At 39.1% G+C, this 26,985-nt stretch overlaps 1 protein-coding gene across 11 annotated transcripts in view; it reads left to right on the plus strand.

Annotated features, from left to right (window-relative positions):
• The window catches only part of LOC27206568 (protein madd-4), a 41,116-nt gene that overhangs the window by 5,616 nt on the left and 8,515 nt on the right, over positions 1-26,985 (plus strand). For 8 of the 11 annotated variants that reach the window (XM_039294893.2, XM_016180517.3, XM_016180515.3 and 5 more), the window contains 12 exons: positions 4,254-4,364; positions 4,436-4,761; positions 5,262-5,436; positions 6,162-6,306; positions 18,174-18,303; positions 18,685-18,787; positions 18,864-18,959; positions 19,917-20,114; positions 20,177-20,457; positions 23,817-24,985; positions 25,053-25,164; positions 26,777-26,906. In XM_039294893.2, coding sequence (XP_039150827.1) covers positions 4,254-4,364; positions 4,436-4,761; positions 5,262-5,436; positions 6,162-6,306; positions 18,174-18,303; positions 18,685-18,787; positions 18,864-18,959; positions 19,917-20,114; positions 20,177-20,457; positions 23,817-24,985; positions 25,053-25,164; positions 26,777-26,906 — 2,976 coding nt within the window. Of the gene's footprint in view, positions 1-4,253; positions 4,365-4,435; positions 4,762-5,261; positions 5,437-6,161; positions 6,307-18,173; positions 18,304-18,457; positions 18,477-18,684; positions 18,788-18,863; positions 18,960-19,916; positions 20,115-20,176; positions 20,458-23,816; positions 24,986-25,052; positions 25,165-25,216; positions 25,275-25,332; positions 25,417-26,776; positions 26,907-26,985 lie in introns of those variants that run through there. The other 3 variants (XM_016180514.2, XM_016180516.2, XM_016180510.3) reach the window with 3 other exon arrangements.

Here is a 26,985-nt window from a genome sequence, read left to right on the forward strand (position 1 = left end):
GACCGACAATTGAAAACATTTTTTAAGGAATATCGGTTGAAATTGGGGTAAGAATTAATTTTAATGCTCTAAGGTGTGGGCGGGATAGATTTGGGTCTAGATTTGGGATAGAGTGGGCGTGGACAGAATGATTTAAGCATATCGATAAAAATTGGAAAGATTCAAGCCAAAAAATTCAATTATTTTTTAAAAGTGTGAGTGTGTCAGTCGGCGTGTCAAAAAAAAAAAAAACTTTAAAATTATAATAGTCAAGGCGTGATTTATTAATTTTATTTTTTTTCACCATATTGCCAAAATTCAAAATATGTAAATTCGTTTCTTCGATCAGAATTGATTTCGGACCGAAAATCGTGTTCTAGCACAACACGCACAAATATACGCGTTCTCGTCTCTTGTTTTTACTCACACAAGCAAGCAAATTCTATTTTTAGATTTCTTCTCTCAGCGTAAGCGAGCGGAACAAAAATTTGGCAAATTTGGCCTTCACCAAAAAAGTGGCTGCATAGTGTCAAACCAATGTATGGCCGTTACGCATCTTGTTATTTTAAAGTCTTTGCTTTTACTCTACGAGTAACGGATATAAATATTAAGTACAATTGTAGAGCCAGAAGCCCCCCCAATTATTTTCATACATCCTATTGTGATATTTACGTCATGTCTCTTATTTCCTGTGTATTGAAACGTAAAGTAAAATCCACTTAAAAAACAAAATATGCTATACGTAATGCTATAGTCAAGTTCCCCGACTATTAGATACCCGTTACACAGTTGATGGAAATGTGAACGCGAAATTTCATCTAAAAGAAAGAGATCATGTAATTTGGTTTCCCCATTTCTCGTAGGGCAAATCAGATGGTATTGTTCTGATTTATTCCGTCAAGACCGAATCTTTGAATCAGTTTGTCGAAGTTTGTGTATGAAAGGGAAACTGCGAATAAGTTTCTTCGTTGGATTTGACTTCAAAAGCCTTATTGTTGTAATGAGGAATGGGTGCAAATTTAACTCCCATTTCTGCCGCCTATTATTTTATGGTCTTTGTGCAGGCTTTTTCAGTTGCTATCCCGTCTTTTAAAGTGGAATTATTTTAACGAGTAGTGCGGTTTTTTATTTTTGCTCTTCTAAATGCTTTATACATATTTTCATTGTGGCTTATTTTTTCTTGTGGTTTATATGATTAAAATTTGACTTCGGTTTCAGGTCTTTAGCCTTTGCGTGCGCCGTTAGTCCGTTCTGCTTTTCCACTATTTGTCTGAATGTTTTCCCGGGAGATATTTGTTTGCCAGTTGTTTGCGTGTTTTTTCTCGTTGTGTTAATGGTCTAGGCGTAGCTGACAAGTTTTTGTGGTAAGTGTTTCCTAAGAGTACTTGAAGAAGTTGGAGAGTTGAAGTCTGAGCTGTACCATTTGCACAGATGATTAATGGTATTGGCGAGTGGTCGCGTGGTAAGAGCTTTTAGGTTGGGCGGGCTCAAACATGGATACATACATACATATTTATATACATATACATATGTAGGAGTTCTAATGATATATATATATATATATTTTATATAAATATAAATAGAATATAAATAGAATATACATGCTATAAGGAAAAAATAAATTAAAATACTTCATAAAGTTGGTTAGATGAAGAATGAGCCCATTATATGAGGAATGACCTTTCCATTCGTGAAGCGTACAAGCCCCGGTATATGTACATATGTATGTAAGTTCTGCTCCGAAGTTTCATTTTCGCACTGATTTTTTTTTTTTAAATTTACCTTCACCCTATATAGGGTGATTTTTAGTAAGCTCTTTAACATACCCATATTTAATGATTTATGAGTCGGTTTGACCTGCGTGTAGTTCAATTGCAATTTAATACTGTTTTCTTGTAAATGACTTTTTGACATGCAAAGGACCCAAATAATAGTTTGTCCTACAAAACAAAGCCTTTAAACTGTTTTACTGTCCATAAATTCATCGAAGATATTTATTGTCAAAGTTTTTTTGCACATATCAAAATTCACATTTTTGTTTATCTACATTGATAATTATCCCCATTTTTATTTTGACTTTGCATCTGTTTTTAACATGTTTAGTTTTTATAACGGTTATTCGTAGAATAAAAGGGTATAGCAGATTCATTAAAAAGTATGTAACTGGTAAACGGAACTATAAAAGCAAGAAAGTTGAGAATAAGCATACAGATTCCAAAGAAATAAACGCAGGGCAAGTTTGTTGACCCATGTTGCCACTCTTACGCCCACAAGCCGCCCAGAACTGCCACGCCCTCACTTTTGGAAATCTGTGGATATTTTTTATTTTTGTATTAGTCTTGTAAATTTCTATCGGTATGCCAACAAACTTTTTGCCCCGCCCACTCTAACGCCCACAAACTGCCCAAGCCTGTCACTATTACACTTTTAAACTTTTATTTTGTTCCCAATTTCTACCGATAATCCAATAAGTAAAAAATAAAATTTCTCGTTCACACTTTCATCTTGGTAACGGGTATCTGATAGTCGGGGAATTCGACTAAAGTTACTAGTCTTGTAAATTTCTAACGATTTGTCAAAAACTTTTTGCCACGTTCACTCCAACGCCCACAAACCCCCACATTTTTGGCTTTTCCAAACCAAACGGTCACTCCCACACTTTTAAGCAATCTTTAAATTTCTTCTTATTTTATTCCCCATATATATTGATATCCTAGAAAAATTATAAAATTTCATGTTCGCATTTCCATTAGCCATAGTCGGGGAACTCGACTATAGAATTTTCTTTTGTTCATTTTATTATTTTTCTTGTAAATTTCTATCGGTATATCAAAAACCTTGTGCAACGCACTTTCTAACGTCCACAAGCCGACCAAACCTGTCACGCCCACATTTGTGAATAATTTTTAATATTCTTGTTGTTTTTATTTTTTCTCAATTTCAATCAATATTCCAGAACAATGTTGAATTTTCTAGTTCGCACTATCCACTAGCTGAATAGCGGATAGTGTGATAGTGTGGCATGTGCGGGCGTCAGTTTACTATAGAATCCGGTAATCGCATTACCGCAAGGGTAGATTTGTAGCATAACGCTTATACTCCATTTCAAGTCAACCCAAACGTCTGCAACGGCCAGCTTAAAGTTCGAGGTCAAAGCGAAGCCTTATGAATTCTTTCGTCGAGACAGTCTCCATATAAGGCCGGAAACAGTTAACAAAGGCTTAGTCCTTGGCCACTTAAAGTCGTTAAACGGTATTAGAAAAAAATACATTCAAAAAGACAGACAGACGCAATGCGTAAGTTTCGCTTTTTACCTAAGCTTAATGTTTTTTATTTTTTAAGGGATGTGGGCTATGACAATTGACCTTTGCCATATGCGTTAAGTGTTGCAGTCTCAAATGAATGGCAGAGTAACGTCAGTCAAATGGATAGACAAGCCGAGACAATCGGACAGGTTGGACAGGGCTCAAAGTCAAAAAACAGATCGCAGGGGCACAATGCCATAGCAGAACCATCAATTTTGAAACCCAAAATCCCAGAACTCAGTTCATCCATCTATCCCTTGTCAAGTCATCGTTTTGGAGGCACTGTGACTGCTGTGGCTATAGCGACACCGGCTCGACATCGCCCCCCTAGCCATTGTATAAGCCAAACAACCCTGAACGGACGTACCTTGAATCATCCTTATGTTTGTGGCGCCAGCCTTTGCAACTTCGCACACGAAAGGTTTAGATCATTGACGTTTTGCGCCGCCGGTCTCTGTCGCTTTGAATAAATAACTGGCGTGACGGTATATACACACGTACTAACGACTTTCTTACTTAACTACAATATAATCAACCGACGGAATGGCTTACGCCCGAACAAGGCCCCTGTCATCTTTGACATTATAACCGTCTGTTGGATTGTCCCTGTTCAACCCCGACCTTACTAACCATGACCAAGTATTATGCAAAATTTGCTTGACTCCCACGTTCCTCTCCGTAATATTGTACCTCTGACTGCTGTTGGAAATAGAAAAGGCAGTCTATTCTGGTTTGAAAACTACCTGGCATGGTGTGTAATATAACAAAACGGAATTAAGCGTCTCGACTATCTGATACTCACCATTTCTTTGATAATATATGGATAGTTCAATTTTCTAAAATTAATATTTAATGATGGTGTGGTTCATCATCCGTTCGAGACCTAGAGTAATTCAAGTTGCATTAAAATATACCCTTTACTGTGTGCTAATTACTAATCTCCTACTTCCCCCATTTTCTCAATTTCAGACCACCCTATGCCTATTGGATATACAGGCCGCCTGGGCAAAAAAGCTTAATGCAAGTCAAGCTTTTGACGACACGTGGAACACAGCAGCCGATTTAGAAAATGAACTGGAAGTAAGTAGTTTTGCCTTTTCTGATAACACTACCAGGATAGTAAGACCACAAATGCAACTGCTCATTTTCAGCAACAAAAGCGATCGAAGGGCCAAAGTGCAGGGGGAGGAGGTGGCGCGGGCGGTGGACCTGCCCAGTGGTCGTCCTGGTCAGATTGGTCAACCTGTTCGCGCACCTGCGACGGAGGCATCATGCATCAAATGCGTAGGTGCGGCAGCCCTGGCATTTGTCGCGGGGACAGCACCCGCTACCGCATTTGCAACATGCAGCCGTGTCCGGAGCAGCAGGACTTCCGCTCCAGCCAATGCTCCGCCTACAACGATGTTCCATACGATGGCACCCTGTACAAGTGGACTCCGCATTATGATTACGTCGAGCCCTGCGCGCTTACATGCAGGTGGGTGTGCGTTGCTTATATGGAGTTCTAAAATCTTTAGTCAGTTCAAACGCTTTGCCCATTAAGCTGAAGTCTCCAATGATTCAAACAGGCATGTTAGTTATGGATAAACTAACTTTAAACTATTTGCTTGCATTCAAATGAATAAACCTATAGTTTGCAATTAAAATGAATGGGAGAATTAACAAAACTAGGGTATTGTCTCTTCCAATCGACAAAGTTGATTCGGTTCTACCGCCTTTTTACATTGCTATATTAACTGACTATTTTATTGACTGAGCAAACCTTTTTTCAAAAATTATATATATCATTTTAAAAGTATTTAAATAATTACGAATGATTTTAGCACAACTGTTTTGCTATTGGTGGGGGGCATGCCAGAAACTAGTATAGAGAGTACAAAACTTTAAAAAAGCAAATAAACTTTATTGAAAATTCCAACGGATTATTATTCCATCCAATATGTGAATAATCATAATGCAAATATTTTCCATTCGTAGAGGACATCCTGCACATCTTGTCGAAGACATTTCGCGGGAGACTGGAGACGGCAATGCAGAGGCGGCGGAGCACTACGATGAGCAGAGCGTCATTGTGCAATTGTCGTCGAGGGTGCAAGATGGGACCCGTTGTCGTTCCGGCAGCCTGGATATGTGTATCCAAGGAAAATGTCAGGTGAGACCTATTTGGGTACAGTTTATTGAAAACAAAAGTCGGCCTGCCAAACCCTCCTTCCCCTTCAAATGCTGCCCATCGCCGTAGTGCTATGTGATAAATTAGGTATACGGTGTTGTGTTGTAGGTCCTAAAATATGGTATATTGGCGTTATATCGAAGATGCTACTGACTCTTGCAAGGCCTAAACGTTGGGAAGGCCTTTGCGTATTTGTGTACGTGCATGCAGGTAGCACAAGCACCTTTGTATCATTATGCTCCGGCGTATACATATGTAAATCATATGGAGAGAAAAAAAGAAGAGTGGGTAGGGTACTGCTTGTTTTGCTGCTGCCCTCAAATTTCAACTATTTAAATGCCAATAAAGCGGAGCAGGACAACGCTGAGTAGAGTGGCAGCCAAAACTGCACCCTGTGGAACGTTGAAAAATGTTGACTAGCTGTTGGTGAAGTCGATATTGTTTTGATTTATAATTTAATGAGCTCAGACTTGCACGTTCATAAAGAGATATTTACTTAAATGCCAAATCAAGAGAAAGCGATCAGAAAAAGGCTATATTCTTTCCAAGCTATGCATTGATTTCCATTTTTAGTAACGACTGCCGCAGAGTTGGTGAGTTAAGCCATTGACGCCGCTTAGCGGCTTACACGTTTTTGACATGTCGGTCTAACGTTTCCGTTTCTGCCTATCCCGCTCTAACGTCAGCTGTTTGACATCTCTTTTTAGCGTGTTGGCTGCGATTTAAAAATCGGATCTACAAAAAAAATCGACGGTTGTGGAGTGTGCGGCGGAGATGGAAATTCCTGCTCTCAACCGCTTTTTAATTGGGAGATGGCACCGATGTCGCAGTGCTCTGTCACCTGTGGAAGCGGTAAGTTCAGTGCTCAGGTTTCGGCCACCCTCCTCGCTGATGAAATTAATCTTAAAAATGTATCTTAAAAGTTGCTCTGGAAAACAAATTTATAATTTTAAAATACCATTTCATTTATCTTTTGCGACAAACTTAAAACAAAAAACAAACTTAAACATTAAATTTTAAACTTTGCTAAATTAAGTTTAATTTTTGTCTATGTGATTAGACTTGTTTAAAGTTTTAGGTTAATTTTATTCTAGTGTTTTTATTATACTTTATATATTATTGTTATTCTAGTGTCTTTGATGGATCTATGTCTAAAAAAGATTTCGATACATTTAACCGGTCGAAAAACTTAATACTATTTGATGTAATGAAATCAGATAATTTTTTTTAAACAAATGTTGACAAATCGCGTACTTTTAAGTTAATGCTCTTAACGAAATGTTCATCCTTATATGTATCATTTGTGCCATTTCTCGTTTTTCTGCGACAGTAACGTTATCATCGAATAGGGCCTATGTGATATTTTCGTCTGTCAGTTCCCATAAATGATTACATGTCTTTTTGAGCACTGCCATTGAAATCCTCTCGTCCACTTCTCTGTAGTTGTACATAGCCCGAATAAATAGAAAGTCTCTATTAGGAGTTTCAAAGGCCAACGGGGATCCAAACCACAATTGTACATAAAATTTCACGATAAAAACAGACACACCACGCAAATACTTTTCTTCGTGTTTAGTTAAACGGAAGACTTCACGAAAAAGGTATAGCTTCAGTGTATAAATTGCCTTAGACATCCAGCGAGCATGATGCATAGGGCCATAGTTCGCGGTAGTTATTACATGCATGATCTTTTTTCAATTGACATCGACAGAAATCAATGATCTGATTCTTCTCTTTGTTTATACGTGTGGCGACATAATCATTTAGTATACAAAATTTAAAGAGTTTTTGGTCAATTTTGGCCCATGCTATTTGAAATCGTTCAAATAGAGGGACAATAACGCTTAAAGATCCAGCACTTGATTCAAAAGCAGCTCGTAAATATAATTCACATATATGATGCCTGCATGGAAGATAAAGCAAACTGCGTTCCAATAACTGATCTAACAAAACTGCCGAACCATTAAATCTTCCGGAATTGGATGCAGTTGTATCAAAACATGCAGCAACGATTTTATCCGAAATTCCCCACTCTGTTAGCATGTTGAAGGTTGGACAAGATATTTATATAATATTTATATATATATAATATTATATATGTGGGAAATGAACCAGATCAGGGAACTAAAATGAACGATGAAACAGAGAGCAAGAGAGTAACGCGCAGTGGCAACGCTTATTAACGAAAAAACCAAAAGTGGGACTTCGAGTAGAATGGTGAACGAGAGCAGTCGCAAGTTTTTCAATCGCGCTATATACTTTTGCAACTAGAGATAAACAATTGTCATCAAACAATTAAATAATAATAAGCAAGAACTATTGTCATTAAACAATATAAAGTGTACTATAAACAATTGTCATTAAACAATAACGTAACACAGTATGAAGTAGCACACAAAAAGCACAACGGCGGTGACCAAAAGTTGACGGCCACGCCGTAGAAATTGCAAGCAGACAATTGAAGAAGAACGGCAAAACGACGGTTACGGCAAAGACACTAGAATAACAAGATGCGTAACGCCATACAAATTTTTGGCACGCGATTTTTTGACCGTGGCTCTAGAGGTGGCTCCAGGCTCTCTCGAGTTTTTGTTCGACAGAGAAAGAGCGGAGAGCGCTACAACAAACAGCTCTTTTCTACGCATACAGTGATAGCAGACAACTGTATGTGGCACACGTATGCTCATGCATTGTAAATTTGACAAAATATGTCCTTCACCTTAGAAGTTCGTTGACTTTAAATCTATATTATTTTTTGGCACCATGCGAAAAATTCTTTTTTTGCATTGCCTTAACGTTATTATTATTTAAATAAAGCTTAGAAATAGTAATAGACGAATCTATGTACATCACAAAATAATTTCGAAAATGACTTTATATTAGAATACTTGTCATTAGGGTATTCAGCTTGCGACGTGAGAAAAATTAATAAGGCAGTGATTGTTGAGTGCTTGTGTCCGCACTTCGTGCCTCCAGATATGACTTTTGCAATAAACAGTTTTCATATTTTTATTTATTTTATTAATTTTTATTACTTAAATTTGTAATATTTCGGAAAACTAAGGGCACCATCTGATCTTTTTATTAATATTTGTAGTAGTATTTGTCAGGGCGTGAATTTTTATTTTATTTCATCATATTGCTACGAAATTGGCCAAAACTTCAAATATGTAAATTTGTTTCTTCGATCAGAATTGATTTCGGCCCGAAAATGGTCTTCTAGCACAACACGCACACATATACGCGTTCTCGTCTCTTGTTTTTACTCACACAAGCAAGCAAATTCTATTTTTAGATTTCTTACGCTCTCAGCGTGAGCGAGCGGAAAGAGAGCAAATTTGGCCTTCACCAAAAAAGTGGCTGCATAGTGCCAAACGAATGTATGGCCGTTACGCATCTTGTTATTCTAGTGTCTTTGGTTACGACGTAGCAGAAGAAGAAGAACGGTGAAGCAATCAGAAAAACGAAAGTCGCTTCAGTGGCAGAAGAAGCAGAAGAAGAATAATGGCGGAATGAAATACGCCGCCACATATACGAAGGCGATCGAGCGGCAACAGCGACGAGAGAGGCGAAGTAACAGAGAAAGAGGCGAGGCAGTAGGAACGAAAGAGGCGAGGACAACGAAGAGGCGAAAACGACGCTGCAAGTTGTGTATAGTTTGCTGTTAACATAGATTAAACAGAGTTGGCTAAGTAGTGTTAAACTTTAAAGAGAGGGTATGTTTTGTATTACTTTTGCAGCTTGACGCAAAGAATATACAGTTAATTTTATTTCGTATTGAGGATTTTGTACTGATAAATTTTATATTATTTAGAATGGATCGGATTGAAATTCTTGCGCTGCGCGTTGATGACCTACGAAATAAGCTGTCTGAGCTAAATTTGCAGACAAGTGGTACTAAAAGCATGCTGCAGCAGCGGCTCCTTGCTCACTACAGATTAAACAATGAAGAACAAAACATTTCGGACGATGAGTCAGTAGCAACTGCACCAATGACAAATGAAAATAATAGGTCATGGTTTACTCTAAAAGACGTCGAAGGTAGTATTTCTGAATTCTCAGGTACTATAGGTAGTGTTGATGTAGATCAGTGGATAAATGAGGTAGAAGAATGTGGAAGTACAGTTCAGTGGAATCAATTACAAATGTTTGCCTATGCGAAGCAGCTTTTACGAGGTGCTGCTAGATCGTTTGTCAAAAAGAAAAAGCTTTAAGTCTAATTGGAGATTATAAGATTATTGTTCGACACCAGTGAAGATTAAAATACTGTTAACCGATGATTTACCAGTATTCCAACAACCAAGACGTTAGGCAGAGTGTGAACAAAAGATTGTGGATGATCAAGTTCAGGAATGGTTGCGAGACAAGATTATAAAGCCGAGTGTGTCGGAACACGCATCACCAGTGGTGCTTGTTTCGAAAAAGAATGGGAAAAAATGATTGTGTTGTGACTATCGGAAATTAAATGAAAAGATAATTCGTGATCACTTTTATATTATTATTATTTATTATTATTATTATTTAAATAAAGCTTAGAAATAGTAATAGACGAATCTATGTACATCACAAAATAATTTCGAAAATGACTTTATATTAGAATACTTGTCATTAGGGTATTCAGCTTGCGACGTGAGAAAAATTAATAAGGCAGTGATTGTTGAGTGCTTGTGTCCGCACTTCGTGCCTCCAGATATGACTTTTGCAATAAACAGTTTTCATATTTTTATTTATTTTATTAATTTTTATTACTTAAATTTGTAATATTTCGGAAAACTAAGGGCACCATCTGATCTTTTTATTAATATTTGTAGTAGTATTTGTCAGGGCGTGAATTTTTATTTTATTTCATCATATTGCTACGAAATTGGCCAAAACTTCAAATATGTAAATTTGTTTCTTCGATCAGAATTGATTTCGGCCCGAAAATGGTCTTCTAGCACAACACGCACACATATACGCGTTCTCGTCTCTTGTTTTTACTCACACAAGCAAGCAAATTCTATTTTTAGATTTCTTACGCTCTCAGCGTGAGCGAGCGGAAAGAGAGCAAATTTGGCCTTCACCAAAAAAGTGGCTGCATAGTGCCAAACGAATGTATGGCCGTTACGCATCTTGTTATTCTAGTGTCTTTGGTTACGACGTAGCAGAAGAAGAAGAACGGTGAAGCAATCAGAAAAACGAAAGTCGCTTCAGTGGCAGAAGAAGCAGAAGAAGAATAATGGCGGAATGAAATACGCCGCCACATATACGAAGGCGATCGAGCGGCAACAGCGACGAGAGAGGCGAAGTAACAGAGAAAGAGGCGAGGCAGTAGGAACGAAAGAGGCGAGGACAACGAAGAGGCGAAAACGACGCTGCAAGTTGTGTATAGTTTGCTGTTAACATAGATTAAACAGAGTTGGCTAAGTAGTGTTAAACTTTAAAGAGAGGGTATGTTTTGTATTACTTTTGCAGCTTGACGCAAAGAATATACAGTTAATTTTATTTCGTATTGAGGATTTTGTACTGATAAATTTTATATTATTTAGAATGGATCGGATTGAAATTCTTGCGCTGCGCGTTGATGACCTACGAAATAAGCTGTCTGAGCTAAATTTGCAGACAAGTGGTACTAAAAGCATGCTGCAGCAGCGGCTCCTTGCTCACTACAGATTAAACAATGAAGAACAAAACATTTCGGACGATGAGTCAGTAGCAACTGCACCAATGACAAATGAAAATAATAGGTCATGGTTTACTCTAAAAGACGTCGAAGGTAGTATTTCTGAATTCTCAGGTACTATAGGTAGTGTTGATGTAGATCAGTGGATAAATGAGGTAGAAGAATGTGGAAGTACAGTTCAGTGGAATCAATTACAAATGTTTGCCTATGCGAAGCAGCTTTTACGAGGTGCTGCTAGATCGTTTGTCAAAAAGAAAAAGCTTTAAGTCTAATTGGAGATTATAAGATTATTGTTCGACACCAGTGAAGATTAAAATACTGTTAACCGATGATTTACCAGTATTCCAACAACCAAGACGTTAGGCAGAGTGTGAACAAAAGATTGTGGATGATCAAGTTCAGGAATGGTTGCGAGACAAGATTATAAAGCCGAGTGTGTCGGAACACGCATCACCAGTGGTGCTTGTTTCGAAAAAGAATGGGAAAAAATGATTGTGTTGTGACTATCGGAAATTAAATGAAAAGATAATTCGTGATCACTTTCTAATGCCGCAAGTTGACATTGTTATCGAAAAGCTCAGAGTGCTTTGGCGTATACGACTTTGGATTTAACTAACGGGTTCTTTCATGTGCCCGTTGAGTTGGAATCCCAGAAATATACCTCTTTTGTAACACAAAAGGGACAGTACGAATTTCTGTATGTGCCCTTTGGCTCACCTGCAGTTTTTACTCGATTCATAATGGCAGTCTTAAGGGAACTAATCAACAGTGGAGATGTAATTATACATGGACGATTGGATTGTGCCCAGTAAAAATGTGTGTGAAGGATTGGTAAAACTGGAGAAGGTGTTAGGTGTTGCCAGTCAAAATGGATTAAAAATAAATTGTTCGAAATGTCAGGTGTTGCAAAAGAAAGTTAACTTTTTGGGGTATATAGTCGAGTGTGGTACTATTAAGCCTTCTGGAGAGAAGACAAGTGCTATCGTTAATTTTCCGTTGCCAAATGTTAAAAAAGGTGTTCAAAGATTCTTAGGATTGACGTCGTATTTTCGTAGATTTGTCAAAGACTTTGCAGTGACTGCTAAGCCTTTGTCGGACCTGTTAAGGCAAAATACTAAGTTTACATTTAATGTGCTGCAGAAGGTAGCGTTTGAACAGTTGAAAGTAGCACTAACTTCGAATCCCGTATTGAAATTGTACAATCCTAAATTAGGAACGGAAATCCATACAGACGCTTCAAAATATGGTTTCGGTGGTGTATTATTACAAAAAGACCCAGAAGATTGTTTGTTTCATTCGGTTCAATGCATGAGTCGTAAGACTAACCAATGCGAAGAAAAGTATCATTCTTATGAGCTTGAGGTTCTTGCAGTTATCAGTGCATTATTGAAGTGGCGTGTGTATGTGTTAGGTTTGAAATTTAAGATTGTGACTGACTGCAACGCGTTCACTATGACGATAAAGAAGAAGGACGTTCCTTTGAGAGTAGCTAGGTGGGCATTATACCTTCAAGACTTTGATTATCAAATAGAACATCGCTCAGGGACGAGAATGAGACATGTTGATGCGTTGAGTAGAGTATCATGTTTTATGCTGAGCGATACTGTTGTACATCGCTTGAAACAAGCACAATTACTCGATGAATGGACGAAAGTAGTGAGAAGCCTTGTAGAAAATAAAGGGTATGAAGATTTTTATATAGAAAACCAAATACTTTGTAAAGATCCTAACCGCGAGCTTATTGTTGTACCGTCGCAGATGGAAAATTAAATAATCACAATTGCTCATAAGCAAGGACATTTTGCTGCGAAGAAAACGCAAGATTTAGTTGAGAAATCTTACTTCATACCAAAACTTAAAGAAAAGGTTGTTCGTGTTGTGGACAGTTGTGTGGAGTGTATTGTATTTAATTCGAAAGCTGGGAAGAAAGAAAGCGCTACCACCACATTTCAGCTGTAGTTGACGGTATTTCTAAATTTGTATGGTTGTATCCCACCCGTAGCACAGCAGCAGAGGAAGTTGTAAGTTGTCTAGAGAGTCAGGCTACTAATTTTGGAAATCTTTTACGGATTATCTCTGATAGGGGAACTGCGTTCACTGCACAGACATTTAAGTTGTATTGTGAGGAGCAGAAAATGAAGCATCTAGTGATTACAACAGGTGTACCACGTGGAAATGGTCAGGTTGAGAGAATTTATAAGACAGTAGTGTTGATGCTGTTGAAGTTAAGTCATGGGAGTTAGCAGACAGAAAATAAAAAGGTTTTCGATTTAAAGGTGAAAAAATTTATAAAATAGATGATTTAGTAGCTATTAAGCGTACTCAGTACGGAACTGGGTTAAAGTTGAAAGGAAAATTTCTAGGACCTTACAAAGTTGTTAAGATAAACAAGCACGGCAGGTATGACGTAGAAAAACTTGGAGACGGCGATGGACCTTTTAAGACATCGACAGTCGCAGAATATATGAAGCCGTGGGGAAATTCATTCGGGTCGAATGATGTATCAGTGGGGCCGATTGTGGGAAATGAACCAGATCAGGGAACTAAAATGAACGATGATACAGAGAGCAAGAGAGTAACGCGCAGTGGCAACGCTTATTAACGAAAAACCCAAAAGAGGGACTTCGAGTAGAATGGTGAACGAGAGCAGTCGCAAGACTTAAAGCTTATTCTTTTTGACAAACGATCTAGCAGCACCTCGTAAAAGCTGCTTCGCATAGACAAACATTTGTAATTGGTTCCACTGAACTGTACTTCCACATTCTTCTACCTCATTTATCCACTGATCTACATCAACACTACCTATAGTACCTGAGAATTCAGAAATACTACCTTCGACGTCTTTTAGAGTAAACCATGACCTATTATTTTCATTTGTAATCATTGGTGCAGTTGCTACTGACTCATCGTCCGAAATGGTTTGTTCTTCATTGTTTAATCTGTAGTGAGCAAGGAGCCGCTGGTGCAGCATGCTTTTAGTACCACTTGTCTGCAAATTTAACTCAGACAGCTTATTTCGTAGGCCATCAACGCGCAGCGCAAGAAATACGCAACGGCGTATTTCGTTGCGCCGTTATTCTTCTTCTTCTGCCACTGAAGCGACTGTCGTTTTTCTGATTGCTTCACCGTTCTTCTTCTTCTTCTGCTACACCGTAACCGTCGTTTTGCCGTTCTTCTTAAATTATCTGCTTGCAATGTCTACGGCGTGGCCTTCAACTTTTGGGCACCGCCGTTGTGCTTTTGAATAAACACAGCGTCTCCAACACCATTTGGATGCCGCCGTTTTTCTTCGAGCACTAGATACGGAATCTCCAATACCTTTCGGCCTCCGTCTTCTAAAGTCTTCCAATGAACACTGCGTCACAAACACCTTTTGCTCGTCGTCGTCGATTGACTTCTAATTGCTTCAGCCTCACCGCGACTCTTTTTTGCGTCGTTGTCGTTTTTCTTTTAATCGATGCGGCGTCAGGTTCTGTCTCGCTCGCACTCATTAAACTCGCACTTATGCATACACAACTTGGGCCATCCCGGTTGAGCCCCCAAAATTGTAGTAAGTTTACTTCATACTGTGTTACGTTATTGTTTAATGACAATTGTTTATAGTACACTTTAAATTGTTTAATGACAATAGTTCTTGCTTATTATTATTTAATTGTTTGATAACAATTGTTTAGCTCTAGTTGCATAAGTATACAGCGCGATTAAAAAACTTGCGACTGCTCTCGTTCACCATTCTACTCGAAGTCCCTCTTTTGGTTTTTTCGTTAATAAGCGTTGCCACTGCGCGGTACTCTCTTGCTCTCTGTTTCATCGTTCATTTTAGTTCCCTGATCTGGTTCATTTCCCACATATATTCGTAAAGTGAATGAGCAACAATATCCAACGTATAAAGATGCATGTCTTGCCATGCATGGCTTGCTAAAATACGTCAACCAGTGGAAATGCATGCTTGCTGAAACTGCTTTGAACTGTACAGCAATACAAATTCGTCTACTAATCGCTATAGTGTTGACTACATGTTTCCCACCCCGAGTACAGATATTATGGAAAAATCACAAAGATTCAATGACTGATGATACATTGCATCAACATCGTATACGGTGCCACGATGTAACCATAACATTCAGCGACAAAATGTACAATGAAGCATTGATTGCAATTGAGGATCTTTGCATTGTCATTGGCAACTTATCACTTACTAATTTCGGTATGAATTCGCCAAATCGATCTGCATCTGATTTAATGAATACTGAAATGAATCGAAATGAAAATGAACTATGCAAAACATTCGTTATTTCGCTAATTCTTGCTGAAATACGATCAAATAATGGCGTCGCATTGGCCGTTGCATCATCGGGCATTGCAGCAACTTTATTGGATGGAGGTAGAACAGCTAATTCAGTATTTAAGCTAACGGTGTTCACTTGAGGCGTTGAACAGGACATTGAAAGATATTTAAAACAGTGATAAACTATTTTGCGGAACTTTGTTGGTCCTTTTAGGTGATTTCAGACCAGCTTCAGACAAACTTTCAGTCATTCCACGTTCAACATACAATGATGAGATCAACGCTTGCTTAAAATCATCTCCATTGTGGCGTAATGTTGAAAAATTACAGCTAAGAATAAATATGCGCGTTCAAATGCTTCAAGGTTCATCCGCTGACACATTTTCAAAAGAACTCTTTGATATCGGTGATGTAAAAGTTCCTATAGATGAAACTGGATACGTAAAGTTACCGACTAATTTCTAGACAATCGCTGATTCGCAAGATACTCTCATCGAACAAATATTTCCCGATGTACATACACAGTACATAAATCATGAGTTACTTGCAGAAAGGGCGATTTTAGCGGCAAAAAATGTAGACGTTGACAATTTAAATCTGAAAATACAAATGTTGTTGAAAGGAAACTTGATATCATATAAATCTGTTGATACAGTTTGCGACGACAGCGAATCACTCAATTTTCCCACAGAGTTTTTGAACTCACTGGAATTGCCAGGCAATTATCTTGCTTCATAATTTGAAACCACTCCGGCTGTGCAACAGTTAGATTGGCATTTGCAATGACTATCAACAAATCCCAAGGGCAAACAATGTCTGTTTGTGGATTATATTTGAGATCACCATGTTTTTCACACGGAAAATTATACGTGGCTCTCGAGTTGGCACTAGAAATTACTAGGAAATTGTTTATATGGCAAGACCCGGGTCAGTCCGTTTGTCTATCCGTCCGTATGAACGAACGTCGAGATCTCAGGAACTATAAAAGCTAGAAGGTTAATATTAAGCACACATATTCGACATAGAGACAGCGCCAACTTGTTGACCCATGTTGCCACGCCAAGTCTAACGGTCACAAACCGCCCAAAACTGCCACGTCCACACTTTGGAAAAATGTTTTGATATTTTTTCATATTTTTATTAATCTTGTAAATTTCTATCGATTGGCAAAAAAGTTTTTGTCCCAAAACTGCCACATTTTCAACATTTTTTTTTATATTTTTTATAATTTTATTAGTCTTGTAAATTTCTATCGATTTGCCAAAAAACTTTTTGCCACTCTAACTCCCTCAATCTTCCCAAAATTCCCACGACCACTCTTTTGAAAAATGTTTAGATTTATCTTATAGTGTTTGTCTTGCCAAATTATTTAATTTATCGGTATACTAAAAACACAAAATCCACGCCTAACGCCTTCAAACCCCCCAAAACTGGCATACCGGCACCTTTAAACAATTTGTAAATTGTAATTGTAATTGTAATTTGTAAATTTGTAAATGTAATTTGTAATTTCTCATTTTATTATTCAATATCTATCGATGTGCCACTAAAATGATAAAATTTCTCGTTCGCATTCCGACAAGCTGAGTAACGGGTTCTGAAAGTCTGGGAAATAGTCCTAGCTTTCTCTATTGTTTTATTTCTAGTGTCGCTCCGGGTGGTTAACTCCAGAGACCTAGTCAATGATGACTCCGACCTGCTGTAATTACGATGTGTAGTTACTTTATTTTGGTTTGTAGATGTCACTTAAATGTTAACTGCAGTGCAGTGTTGAGCATATGGAGTCCTCAGGGGATTTCCAGCGCTTGGTCCACCCTTTAATAAAGGGTCACAGGTCGTCCAACTCAGGCTAAAAGGGAGGAGTTCCTAAGAACATCGAAATGCTTTTACTCATGTTTGGCGCCGTGTACCCCCTCCTGCACATTTAATGAATTTAATTGTCCTTAATTATCCATTTTCGTTTGGTAGTTTTGCTGCTGGACAACTGCAATAATTTTTTTATTCTATTTTTTTATTTTGTACGTGACAGGTTTCCAAATGTCCAAATGTCTACTACTTTATTTCATTCTTTCCGAAGTATTTCACTGTTCCCGCTTCTAACTAGTGAGTTTTTAAGCTTGAATATCTTTAATCTTATTGCCAACTGTGAGTTTTCATCATTTAGGAGTGATAAATTACGCCAGTCTTTTAGATATATACACACATATATAGAGTAGACGTGACAAAAAGTTTTTTGGCAAATCGATAGAAATGTGCAAGACAAATAAAAATATGAAAAAAGTATGAACATGTCGCAGCGTTGGCATTTTCTTGCGCCTGATCTTCCATGTTGACAAATAAACTTTTTGAGGGAAGCGAATTCCAACCGGCGTGCGCGATCGTCTGTATGCAACTGATCGTATTTTCTACGCATCGATCTATCCTTTACACACGCTAGCTGGACTACACTTGGCGACAGCGCGACAACGCCGTCGCCTCACGCGTAACGGTACTTTGGCGCCAGTCATATTCTACGTTGTAGTCAAATTCTAAGAATGACCTCACAATATACCAAACTCATTGCGCAGCTGCGTCTTGCAAGACGCAGTGGTCTAACCATGTTAATAATGTGACAGACACGTACAGTGGTCGAAATACATTCGTAATGCGACAAACACATTTTTCGAAAGAAATAATGTGAGTTTCAATTTTGCCATTCACTAACAAATTTTCTCTTTTCTCTTCTCGTCTTTTCGGTCTCCACGGTTTTTTTTTCATTCTATGCCAAAGGCTACAAAATGTCCCGTCCAATATGCAGGAATCGTCTAACCAACGCCGATGTCGATGATACGCTCTGCAGCCTTACTAATCGTCCGGAGGCGTCTGTGGAACAATGTAATAAACACAGTTGTCCTCCCCGGTAAGTAGTATAGTACCTGGTTATAAATATATGCACAAGGACCATATTAAAAATTTTTAAAACAACACTGAGTTCCTTGGGCAGAATTGTCCGATTTTAATATCAGATTTGAATTTAGATATGTCATACGATACCGTTTATACCCGTTAAGCATAGAGTAAATTCGTTGAAAAGTATGTAACAGCCAGGTGGAAGCGTTTCCGACCGAATAAAGATTATTTATTCTTGATTAGGATCAATAGCCGAGTCGATCAAGCCATGTCCGTCTGTCCAAACCATTTATTTACCCCACCCTATCGTTGTTGACTGTTTTTGACCACTATTCATTTATTTTCTGTGCAGCTAGTTCGCCAATTGTACTTAACGTCTTTAAATTCTCAGGTGGATAGCAGACGATTGGAGCACTTGCAGCCGCCTTTGTGGTCACGGCTACCGTGAGCGGATGGTTGTCTGTGCCGAGGAGTCGAACGCCATCAAGACGAGGGTGAGTCTCAGGAATAGCTTCCATAAATTTTTCTATTGCCGTGTTATTTTACTCGAGCCTCTGTCTTCTCCAACAGGTGGCCGATATCATGTGCCGCACACCCAAGCCACTAACACAAGAGACCTGCATTATCGAAGAGTGCCCGCACTGGGAGGTCGAAGACTGGACCGGTGTAAGTAATTTGGAGCTCAGTCTACTTCCCACCAAGTTGTCTAACAACCAAACGCCTTGAGCGCTGCACAAGAAACTGTAGGAGCCAAACCTAGGAGCAGGGCCGGAGGATTATACTTTGAACTTTGACTATGTCAGAATTGGCGTACAGAGATCTCTCATTTTATGCACCGGAAATATGTATGTCTATGATTGCAAGGCGTTTTTTGCAAGCTGAGCTAGCAGATAGTCCAATTACACCCGTTACTCGTAGAGTAAAAGGGTATACTAGATTCGTTGAAAAGTATGTAACAGGAAGGAAGCGTTTCCGACAATATAAAGTATATATATTCTTGATAAGGATCAATAGCCGTCGAGCTGGTCATGTCCGTCTGTCCTTATGTCCATATAAACGTGAGATCTCAGATCTGTGAGATCTGAGTATGAAACTGCTGCAGTTTCGTTGCCACCGGGTGTCTGCTTTAGTTTGTTCCTTAGTTCCCATTCTCACCTCACGTGCTTCCCTTTCCTATCACCATGCATTTTTTATGTTAAGTTTTTACGTTGCTTAATTGATTTGTTTCAAGATTTTGTCGGAATGTTATTTAACGCTTTGTTCAAGGGCATGATACTATTAGATTTCTCTTTTCAATGAAGCTTCGGATGCATCGCTGCGGATGCATACGCCCCGTGGCACGACGCAACGCATACAATATGGGAATTCGCATTTGTACGCTTGTAATAGGCACGTGGCACTGCGATGTGGTTAAATGACTGTGTGTGAAGAAGGGGAATGGAGAGGGTTTCGAGGACTTTAGTTGGAATTGCCTTTTGGTTTGTTAGTCACGTCACTGGAAACATTTGCTAAGAGAAAGCGAATTTTGTCATGTTGCTGCTCATCCTTTGTGATGGCGAAATTATGCGTTTTGAAATAATTTATAATGCTCACGGAAGCTACACCCCCTCTTTTAAATCACAGTGCTCGGTTTCCTGCGGACAGGGTATACAAATGCGAGGCGTCGAGTGCAAATCTACAGACGGCAGCCTGAGCGCCAAGTGTGATCCACTTACAAAGCCGGGTAGCATGCAGCAGTGCTCCACCGGAATTCATTGCGACGGATCGGTGAACAAAGTTGGTGGCACCATCATCTTGGGCAGCAGCCGGTCGCTTAACGAAGTAAGTCCGTCAGAAAGCTTTGCGCCTCTTCTTTTCAATCGGATGCTCAAACTCCATCCTAGCGATCAGAGCGACAGTTGGACAGCTCGGATGCAGATGAAGACAACGAGGACGAGGATGATGAGGGCGATGATGTGGACGACCTGGAATCGGGACAGGATACGGATGATGGCGAAGGCTTGTCCTATGCTGATCAACCTTTGCGTTACGCTCATCGCACACAGAGTCGACTGAATCAGGAAGCCCCAGATGAGCCGCGCACCATGCATCTAACGAACGGAAATTCAAACAATAATTTCAATCGGGGAGGGGACGAGTCAGAGGGACCATCACTAGATCCCACGTGAGTATGGGGTAATTTATTATTTTATGGTTTGAAGTTTCTTTACAAATTTTTGTAATTTTAGCCGATTTTTTTGAGTACCAAGAGTGCTAGTAAGATTTTTCCCATTTTTGTTGGCGTAGCGATAGATATTGGAAATATTTTGTTTAAACTTGCCGAAGTTACATTTTTCTAATACACAACTAAAAAAGCTGTGATCTTTAGTACCATCTCTTCAAATCAGTAGAGCTTGTCGTACAATATAATTATTACAATAATTATAATTATTGTACACCCTTAACTGATGGCACGCCTTGGTGGGCCTGCATGTGTCCTTTGGGATATGATACTTTACCTACTTGGGGTTTTGAATTGGACATTATACTGAAGGCAGCACTTGACATATTCCAACTGTAATGTGTGTCCACGCGTATTATTCAACCACCGCCCACTTCGCTACTACTCGTCATAGAGCATTTGGCCAAAACATCAGGATATGTGTCAATAAGTCCCTGAGCATTATCGACACCTTAAATTAAGTTTAAAGAGTTCTGACTTAGAACTGGAGTAGATTGTACATAAGGAAAGTACATATTGTATACATAGTATAAATATAATTATATAGCAAAACAAAGGAAATCATTTGTATTAAATGGCCAAAGTCAAGTGCTTTTATTCGATATTTGCTGAGTGCAGATTACTTAGGCGAAGTAATAAATTACAACTCATATTATAGATCCCTGTTATACCACTTGATTACGTGCCAAAGTAAAAAAAACTTGGTCCATGAAAATTGCGTGGGCGATTTCAAGTGTTGAATCTTGCCTTGATTATTGCCTTGATTACTATTGCTCGTATTTATGTAGATTTTAATATCTTAAAAAAGAAAAAAAAACAAAATAAAAATTTCCCAAGGCAGCGAGTTTAATCGATTTGTTTCTATTTACTTCGCAAATTAGTAGTATTATTATGACCTAATGGTTTACCAAAGAACATCGAAAATTCCTTGTACTTATAGTTTTACAAAATTTCTTTTCGATAATTTCGTGCTGCTGTAACCGCTTAGCTTAAACTGTTCGAGTCTAGCGCCGCCAAAAAGGCGCGACATTGTGCCGCCACCAAAACCTTGGCCTCCAATGCCGGTTTTGCAAAAAAAAGCCGTAAACAGCTTAGAGATGGCAGCGCGCCAGTTGCCAAACAAAGAAAAAGTAAAAATACAACCAAACAATATCCTACCCTACGCGCCACGACGATTAGAACGATAAGAAATAAAGATATCTAAGTAAATCTAATAAAAAAATCAATTTTGATTTTAAGTAGCACGGTCTATAATAACAAAAATGTCATAAATGTAACAGGCGCTAGGAATTGAGTAACGTTTTTTTGTACACACTCTTTTGTAGAACAAGCGAGAACGCTACAGTCGCGTTTCTCGGCTATCAGATACCCTATACCAAAGACACCGAATCTAGTATGCCCTGTACCGACGATGGCCATTCTTAGTATTAATTTTTGTTGGCGACGCATCACCATCTGCAATCTGTTTCTACAGATCAATACGGTGTAAAATGGATTCTGTCCATCGGATTTGTTAGCCCTTGGTCCCATTTCCTTGGACAATGTCCGCTAACTACAATGACTGTTACTATACACTAGCAATGCAAGCAATTGAAGTGCGTAGCGTATTTTTTAAAAGCACGCGTAGTCCTTTTAAACAATATATACATTTGCGTGTGTCTGACTCAAATGAATTGCAGTGATCAACATGGCATTCATTGTCACACAATAAGAGTATTGTATTAGTTCCGAAAAAAAGGATGGCAAGGCGATTAATGACCGTATTGTGTAACGATTAGTGCGGTGGAACCAAATGGAAGCTTTTCCGACCATAAATGTATATTTCTGATCAAGATCAACCGCTGAGTCAAACTCGATCACGGGAACTATTAAAGCTAGAGATTTGAGATTAGATATGGAGATTCCAGAGGCATAGACGCAGCGCAAGCTTGTTCTACCCGTTACTCGTAGAGTAAAAGGATATTCTAGATTCGTTGAAAAGTATGTAACAGGCTGAAGGAAGCGCTTCCGACCGTATATATCTTCTTGATCAGGATCAATAGCCGAGTCGATCTAGCATTCTAGCATTGTTCGTCTGTCCGTATGAACGACGAGATTTCAGGAACTATAAAATCCAGAAGGTTGAGATACTAGAGACAAAGACGCAGCGCAAGTTTGTTGACCCATGTTGCCATACCCACTCTAACGCCAATCTCTAACGCCCACAAAAAACGGCCACAAAATTAAAACTTTTGAAATATGTGTTAATGTTTTTTCACATTTTTGTGAGTATTGTAAATTTTTATCGATTTGCCAAAAAACTTTTTGCCACGCCCACTCTAACGGCCTAAGATCGACCAAAACTGCCACGCCCACACTATTGAAAAGTTTTCGATATTTTTTCATAATTTTATTAGTCGTGTAAATTTTTATCGATTTGCCAAACCAAAACTGCCACGGCCACATTTGTGAACAATTTTTAATTTTTTTTTCTCATTTTCCCGATGATATCCAGTTGCCCATTTTCGATATCTCATAAAAATTAAGAAATTTCGCTTTAGCATTCAGACTAGCTGAGTAACGGGTATCTGATAGTCGGGGAACTCGAATATAGCATTCTCTCTTTTTTTTTAATTTTATTCCCCAGTATCTATCGATATCCCAGAAAAATTATGAAATTTCGCGTTCGCATTGACACTAGCTGAGTAACTTTTATCTGATAGTTGGGGAACTCGACTTCTCTGTTGTTTCTAAATGTTGTCACGCCTACTCTAACGCCAACAAACCGACCAAAACTCACACGCACACAGTTTTGAAAAATGTTTTAATTTTTGTCCGATATATTGCTTGTCTTGCCAATTTCTATCGGTATACCAAAAACACTAAAGCCACGCCTAACGCCTTCAAGCCGCCCAACACTGGCATACCCAAACCTTTGAACAACTTGTAAATTATTTCTCATTTTATTATTCAATATCTATCGATGTGTCACAAAAATGATACAAATTTCTCGTTCGCATTCCAACAACCTGAGTAACGGATATCTGATATTTGGGGAACTTGACGTAGCCTTCTCTCTTGTTTTTATTGGACTTGTAAATTTATATCGACTTGCCAAAAAAAAATTTTGCCAAGCCCACTCTAACGTCCACTAGATACAGTTTTTTGATAGTCGACAATAGCGCACTCCCTTGTTTAAAAATGTACCATTGGAATATTTTATTTATTTGATAATTAACGGGTATCTCATCCTTCTCAGCGGCATTCTTTTTCGATGGTATAATGTGAAATTAATTAAATATTTTTTGGTTTTTATAACACAGCTACATCAAGGACAATGAGTGGTCCCCATGTAGCGTTACATGTGGGGAAGGAATCCGCCGGCGCACCTACAACTGCAAGATTTTTCTTGAATACTCTAGAACGGTGGCCACTGTTAATGATTCGTTGTGCGAGGGAAAAAGGCCACATGACGAAGTAGAGCGGTGTGTGGAGGATCCGTGCATGCTACCCTCCCACGGCTTCGACGACCAGTTCCCCCGTGATTCCATTAAAGTGGGTGTGTCGGAACCGGGTAAGACGTACGTCTGGCGGGAACAGGGATACACCTCATGCAGTGCCTCCTGTCTCGGCGGTGTCGAGGAACTGATCATCAACTGCGTTAGAGAAGATAATGGTAGGGTGGTGTCGCCCTTCCTTTGTTCCCCGGAAACCAAGCCGGAGGCCAGAGTTCGTACCTGCAACGACCGTCCCTGTCCACCCAGATGGAATTACTCAGACTACACACCCTGCTCCAAGAGCTGTGGAATTGGCATCAAGACCCGCGAGGTGCAGTGCATACACGAGGTTACGCGCGGAGGGGACAACACAATGGTAGTGCCGAACAGTATGTGCCCACAGCCACCACCAGCAGATCGGCAGTACTGCAACGTTCTCGATTGCCCCGTACGTTGGGAAGTCGGTGAGTGGAGCAAGTGCTCTCATACTTGTGGCTATGGGTTTAAGGATCGCAAGGTGGAGTGCAAGCAGATAATGGCACAAGAGCACAAGATCGAACGACCCGAATCAATGTGCCCGAGTGCTAAGCCGGCAGACAAAAAGCCCTGCAATGTTAAGCCCTGCCCGCCGGAAGATCCCAAACCAGTCATCCAGATCAACAACTCAACACACATCCAGCACGACCCCAAGAAGACGAAGATCACTCTTAAAGTGGGTGGTGCTGGAGTTGTTTTCTTCGGCACCCAGGTAAAGATCAAGTGTCCCGTGAAGCGGTACAACCGCACCAAGATCAAGTGGAGCAAGGATCACAAGCCGCTGCAGCGTTCGCGAAAGTACAAAGTCTCGAAGAAGGGTGCCCTGCGTATACTTGATATTACGTTCCGCGATGCAGGGGTGTACTCCTGCCACGCCGGTCTCAGCTCCGCAGAAATAAGCATCGAAGTTAAGGCCAAGCCAGGACAACAGATTGAGGAGCTGGAACAACAGGAAACTGGTTAGTTATCTTATCTGTTTGAGTATACTCCTCAGTCTTTAGTAACGCGTTTATATCGCATTTTCAGAACGATTGGTGCGTGAGAAAAGTGGAACAGAGGCTCTCACCTCTGCAGATATGAAGTCCGCTGATGGAACTGGGACTTCCGCTTCGGTCGGAACTAATAGCCACGTTAACGGGTAAGCAAGCGATCTGTCAAAGCTTTATTGATAATTATGTCATGTCCCTCAGCCTATCTATCACAGGAGCTATGAAAGCTAGACTGGGCATGCAGATTCCAGATTGGTTGGTTGGTTTTACCAAATTTATCGATATGTCTGAATATTTCTCGTTCGTACTTCCACTAGCTAAGTAATGGATATCTAATAGTCGGGAAACTCAACGAGAACATGCTGTGTTTGGTGATAGCGCAATAAATGAAAGGATTGCATACGGGCATATTTCCTGATCATTGATATGTCACACATTAAACAATTTGTCATTCAAAGTGGCCTCGTTAAAAAGAACACATTTTTATAAAGGGTTCAGCTAGTGGAAATGTGAACGCGAAATTTTTTGGCGTTTTGTAGGTTTAAGGAGGGGCCTGGCCAAATTGTTTTTATTATAACGATAGAAATTCAAACAATATAACGGAAAAAAATGAAAACACTTTTCAAAAGTGTGGGCGTGGCAGTTTTGGTCTGTTTGTGGGCGTGAAATTTACAAGAATAATAAAAATATGAAAAAAATTTTCAAAACATTGGGAGTGGCAGTATTCCTTATTAAGAATAAATATACTTTATATGGTCGGAAACGTAACATACTTTTAAATATAGTAAATAATTCTACGAGTAAAGGATATAGCTAGGGAAAAAAGATTTTTGGGTGGATTTCCCGTATCAAGTATTTATTTGTAGACAGTAAAAATTCATTTTTCGTTACATCAAAACTTTTTTGATATCATTTTGATTTTTACTTAGTCAAAAGTATCACTATTTAGGGTCGGCGGAAACGCTTGATTCTACCTATTATACATACTTTTTAAAAACTTTTAACCACAAAAAAGTGGTTACATACAAACAGATTTTTGAGAAAATATGGTTACTTAAATGGTTAGGTCAGGGCCACAAGAAAAGTTGGCTTGTCGTCTAGGTTCACGTTGCTAAATGAATGCATCAGGACATTTTAACATTCAGGACATTTTAATAACCTTTTAAAAATGTTGTTTGTAAATTTAAATAAGTGTGGATAATTGGCCTTGACGTATTTCTCACTGTTTTATATGCGTCAAATGTGTGTAAATTTGGCAAAACATTTGAAACAGGTAAAAGTAAATCTTTCCACCATTTGCCAATTTGCTTGCGGGTCTAAGTTCAGCCTAAATGCATTTAAAAGCCTTACGCCTTGGAGAGTTTAAACATATTGGTTATAGTTATTTTACATACCATTAATGAATCTAAGTAGTAAGGCAATCAATCTTATTGTCGAGGCAGTCATTTACTTTTTAATCCGGTTTTGTTTGTTTTCTATAAAGAAACTACTACCCTTTTAAATTAATATCAATCTATTTAATATGTTGGCTTATGCAGTTCAAATTATTCCTTGTTTTACCTGTCAAGCTGTATTGCTTTTAATAAACCTTCTATCCTCGAGAGCTATAGTTCAGAACTATTTTAAATATTGCGATCTCGCACATACCAACTTGGCTTTGTGGGTTGGGCACGGAAATCCGCATTTGACATCTTTTACGTCAAAGACCGAGCTGTAGCTAATAGCGTAAATCTAAAGCCGCTTTCCTCCACATTTTTCCAGCTCGACGCAACAGCATGGTTCGCGTCGCAGGCAGCAGCAGTCGGAGCGATTGCAGAACGGGAGGGAACGGAGCCGGAGACCCAAGTCGGATGGAGTTCAACATGCGGATAGCAGCATTATGGAGGACGATGTGAGTATTGGAAACGTTATGATTATCCCACTCGATCAAAGTCATTGCCGCGCATTCTTTTTAAATATGTTTCGGAAAC

Source organism: Drosophila simulans, chromosome 2L (genome assembly GCF_016746395.2).
Source record: "Drosophila simulans strain w501 chromosome 2L, Prin_Dsim_3.1, whole genome shotgun sequence".
In the NCBI taxonomy this organism is placed as follows: Eukaryota; Metazoa; Arthropoda; class Insecta; order Diptera; family Drosophilidae; genus Drosophila; species Drosophila simulans.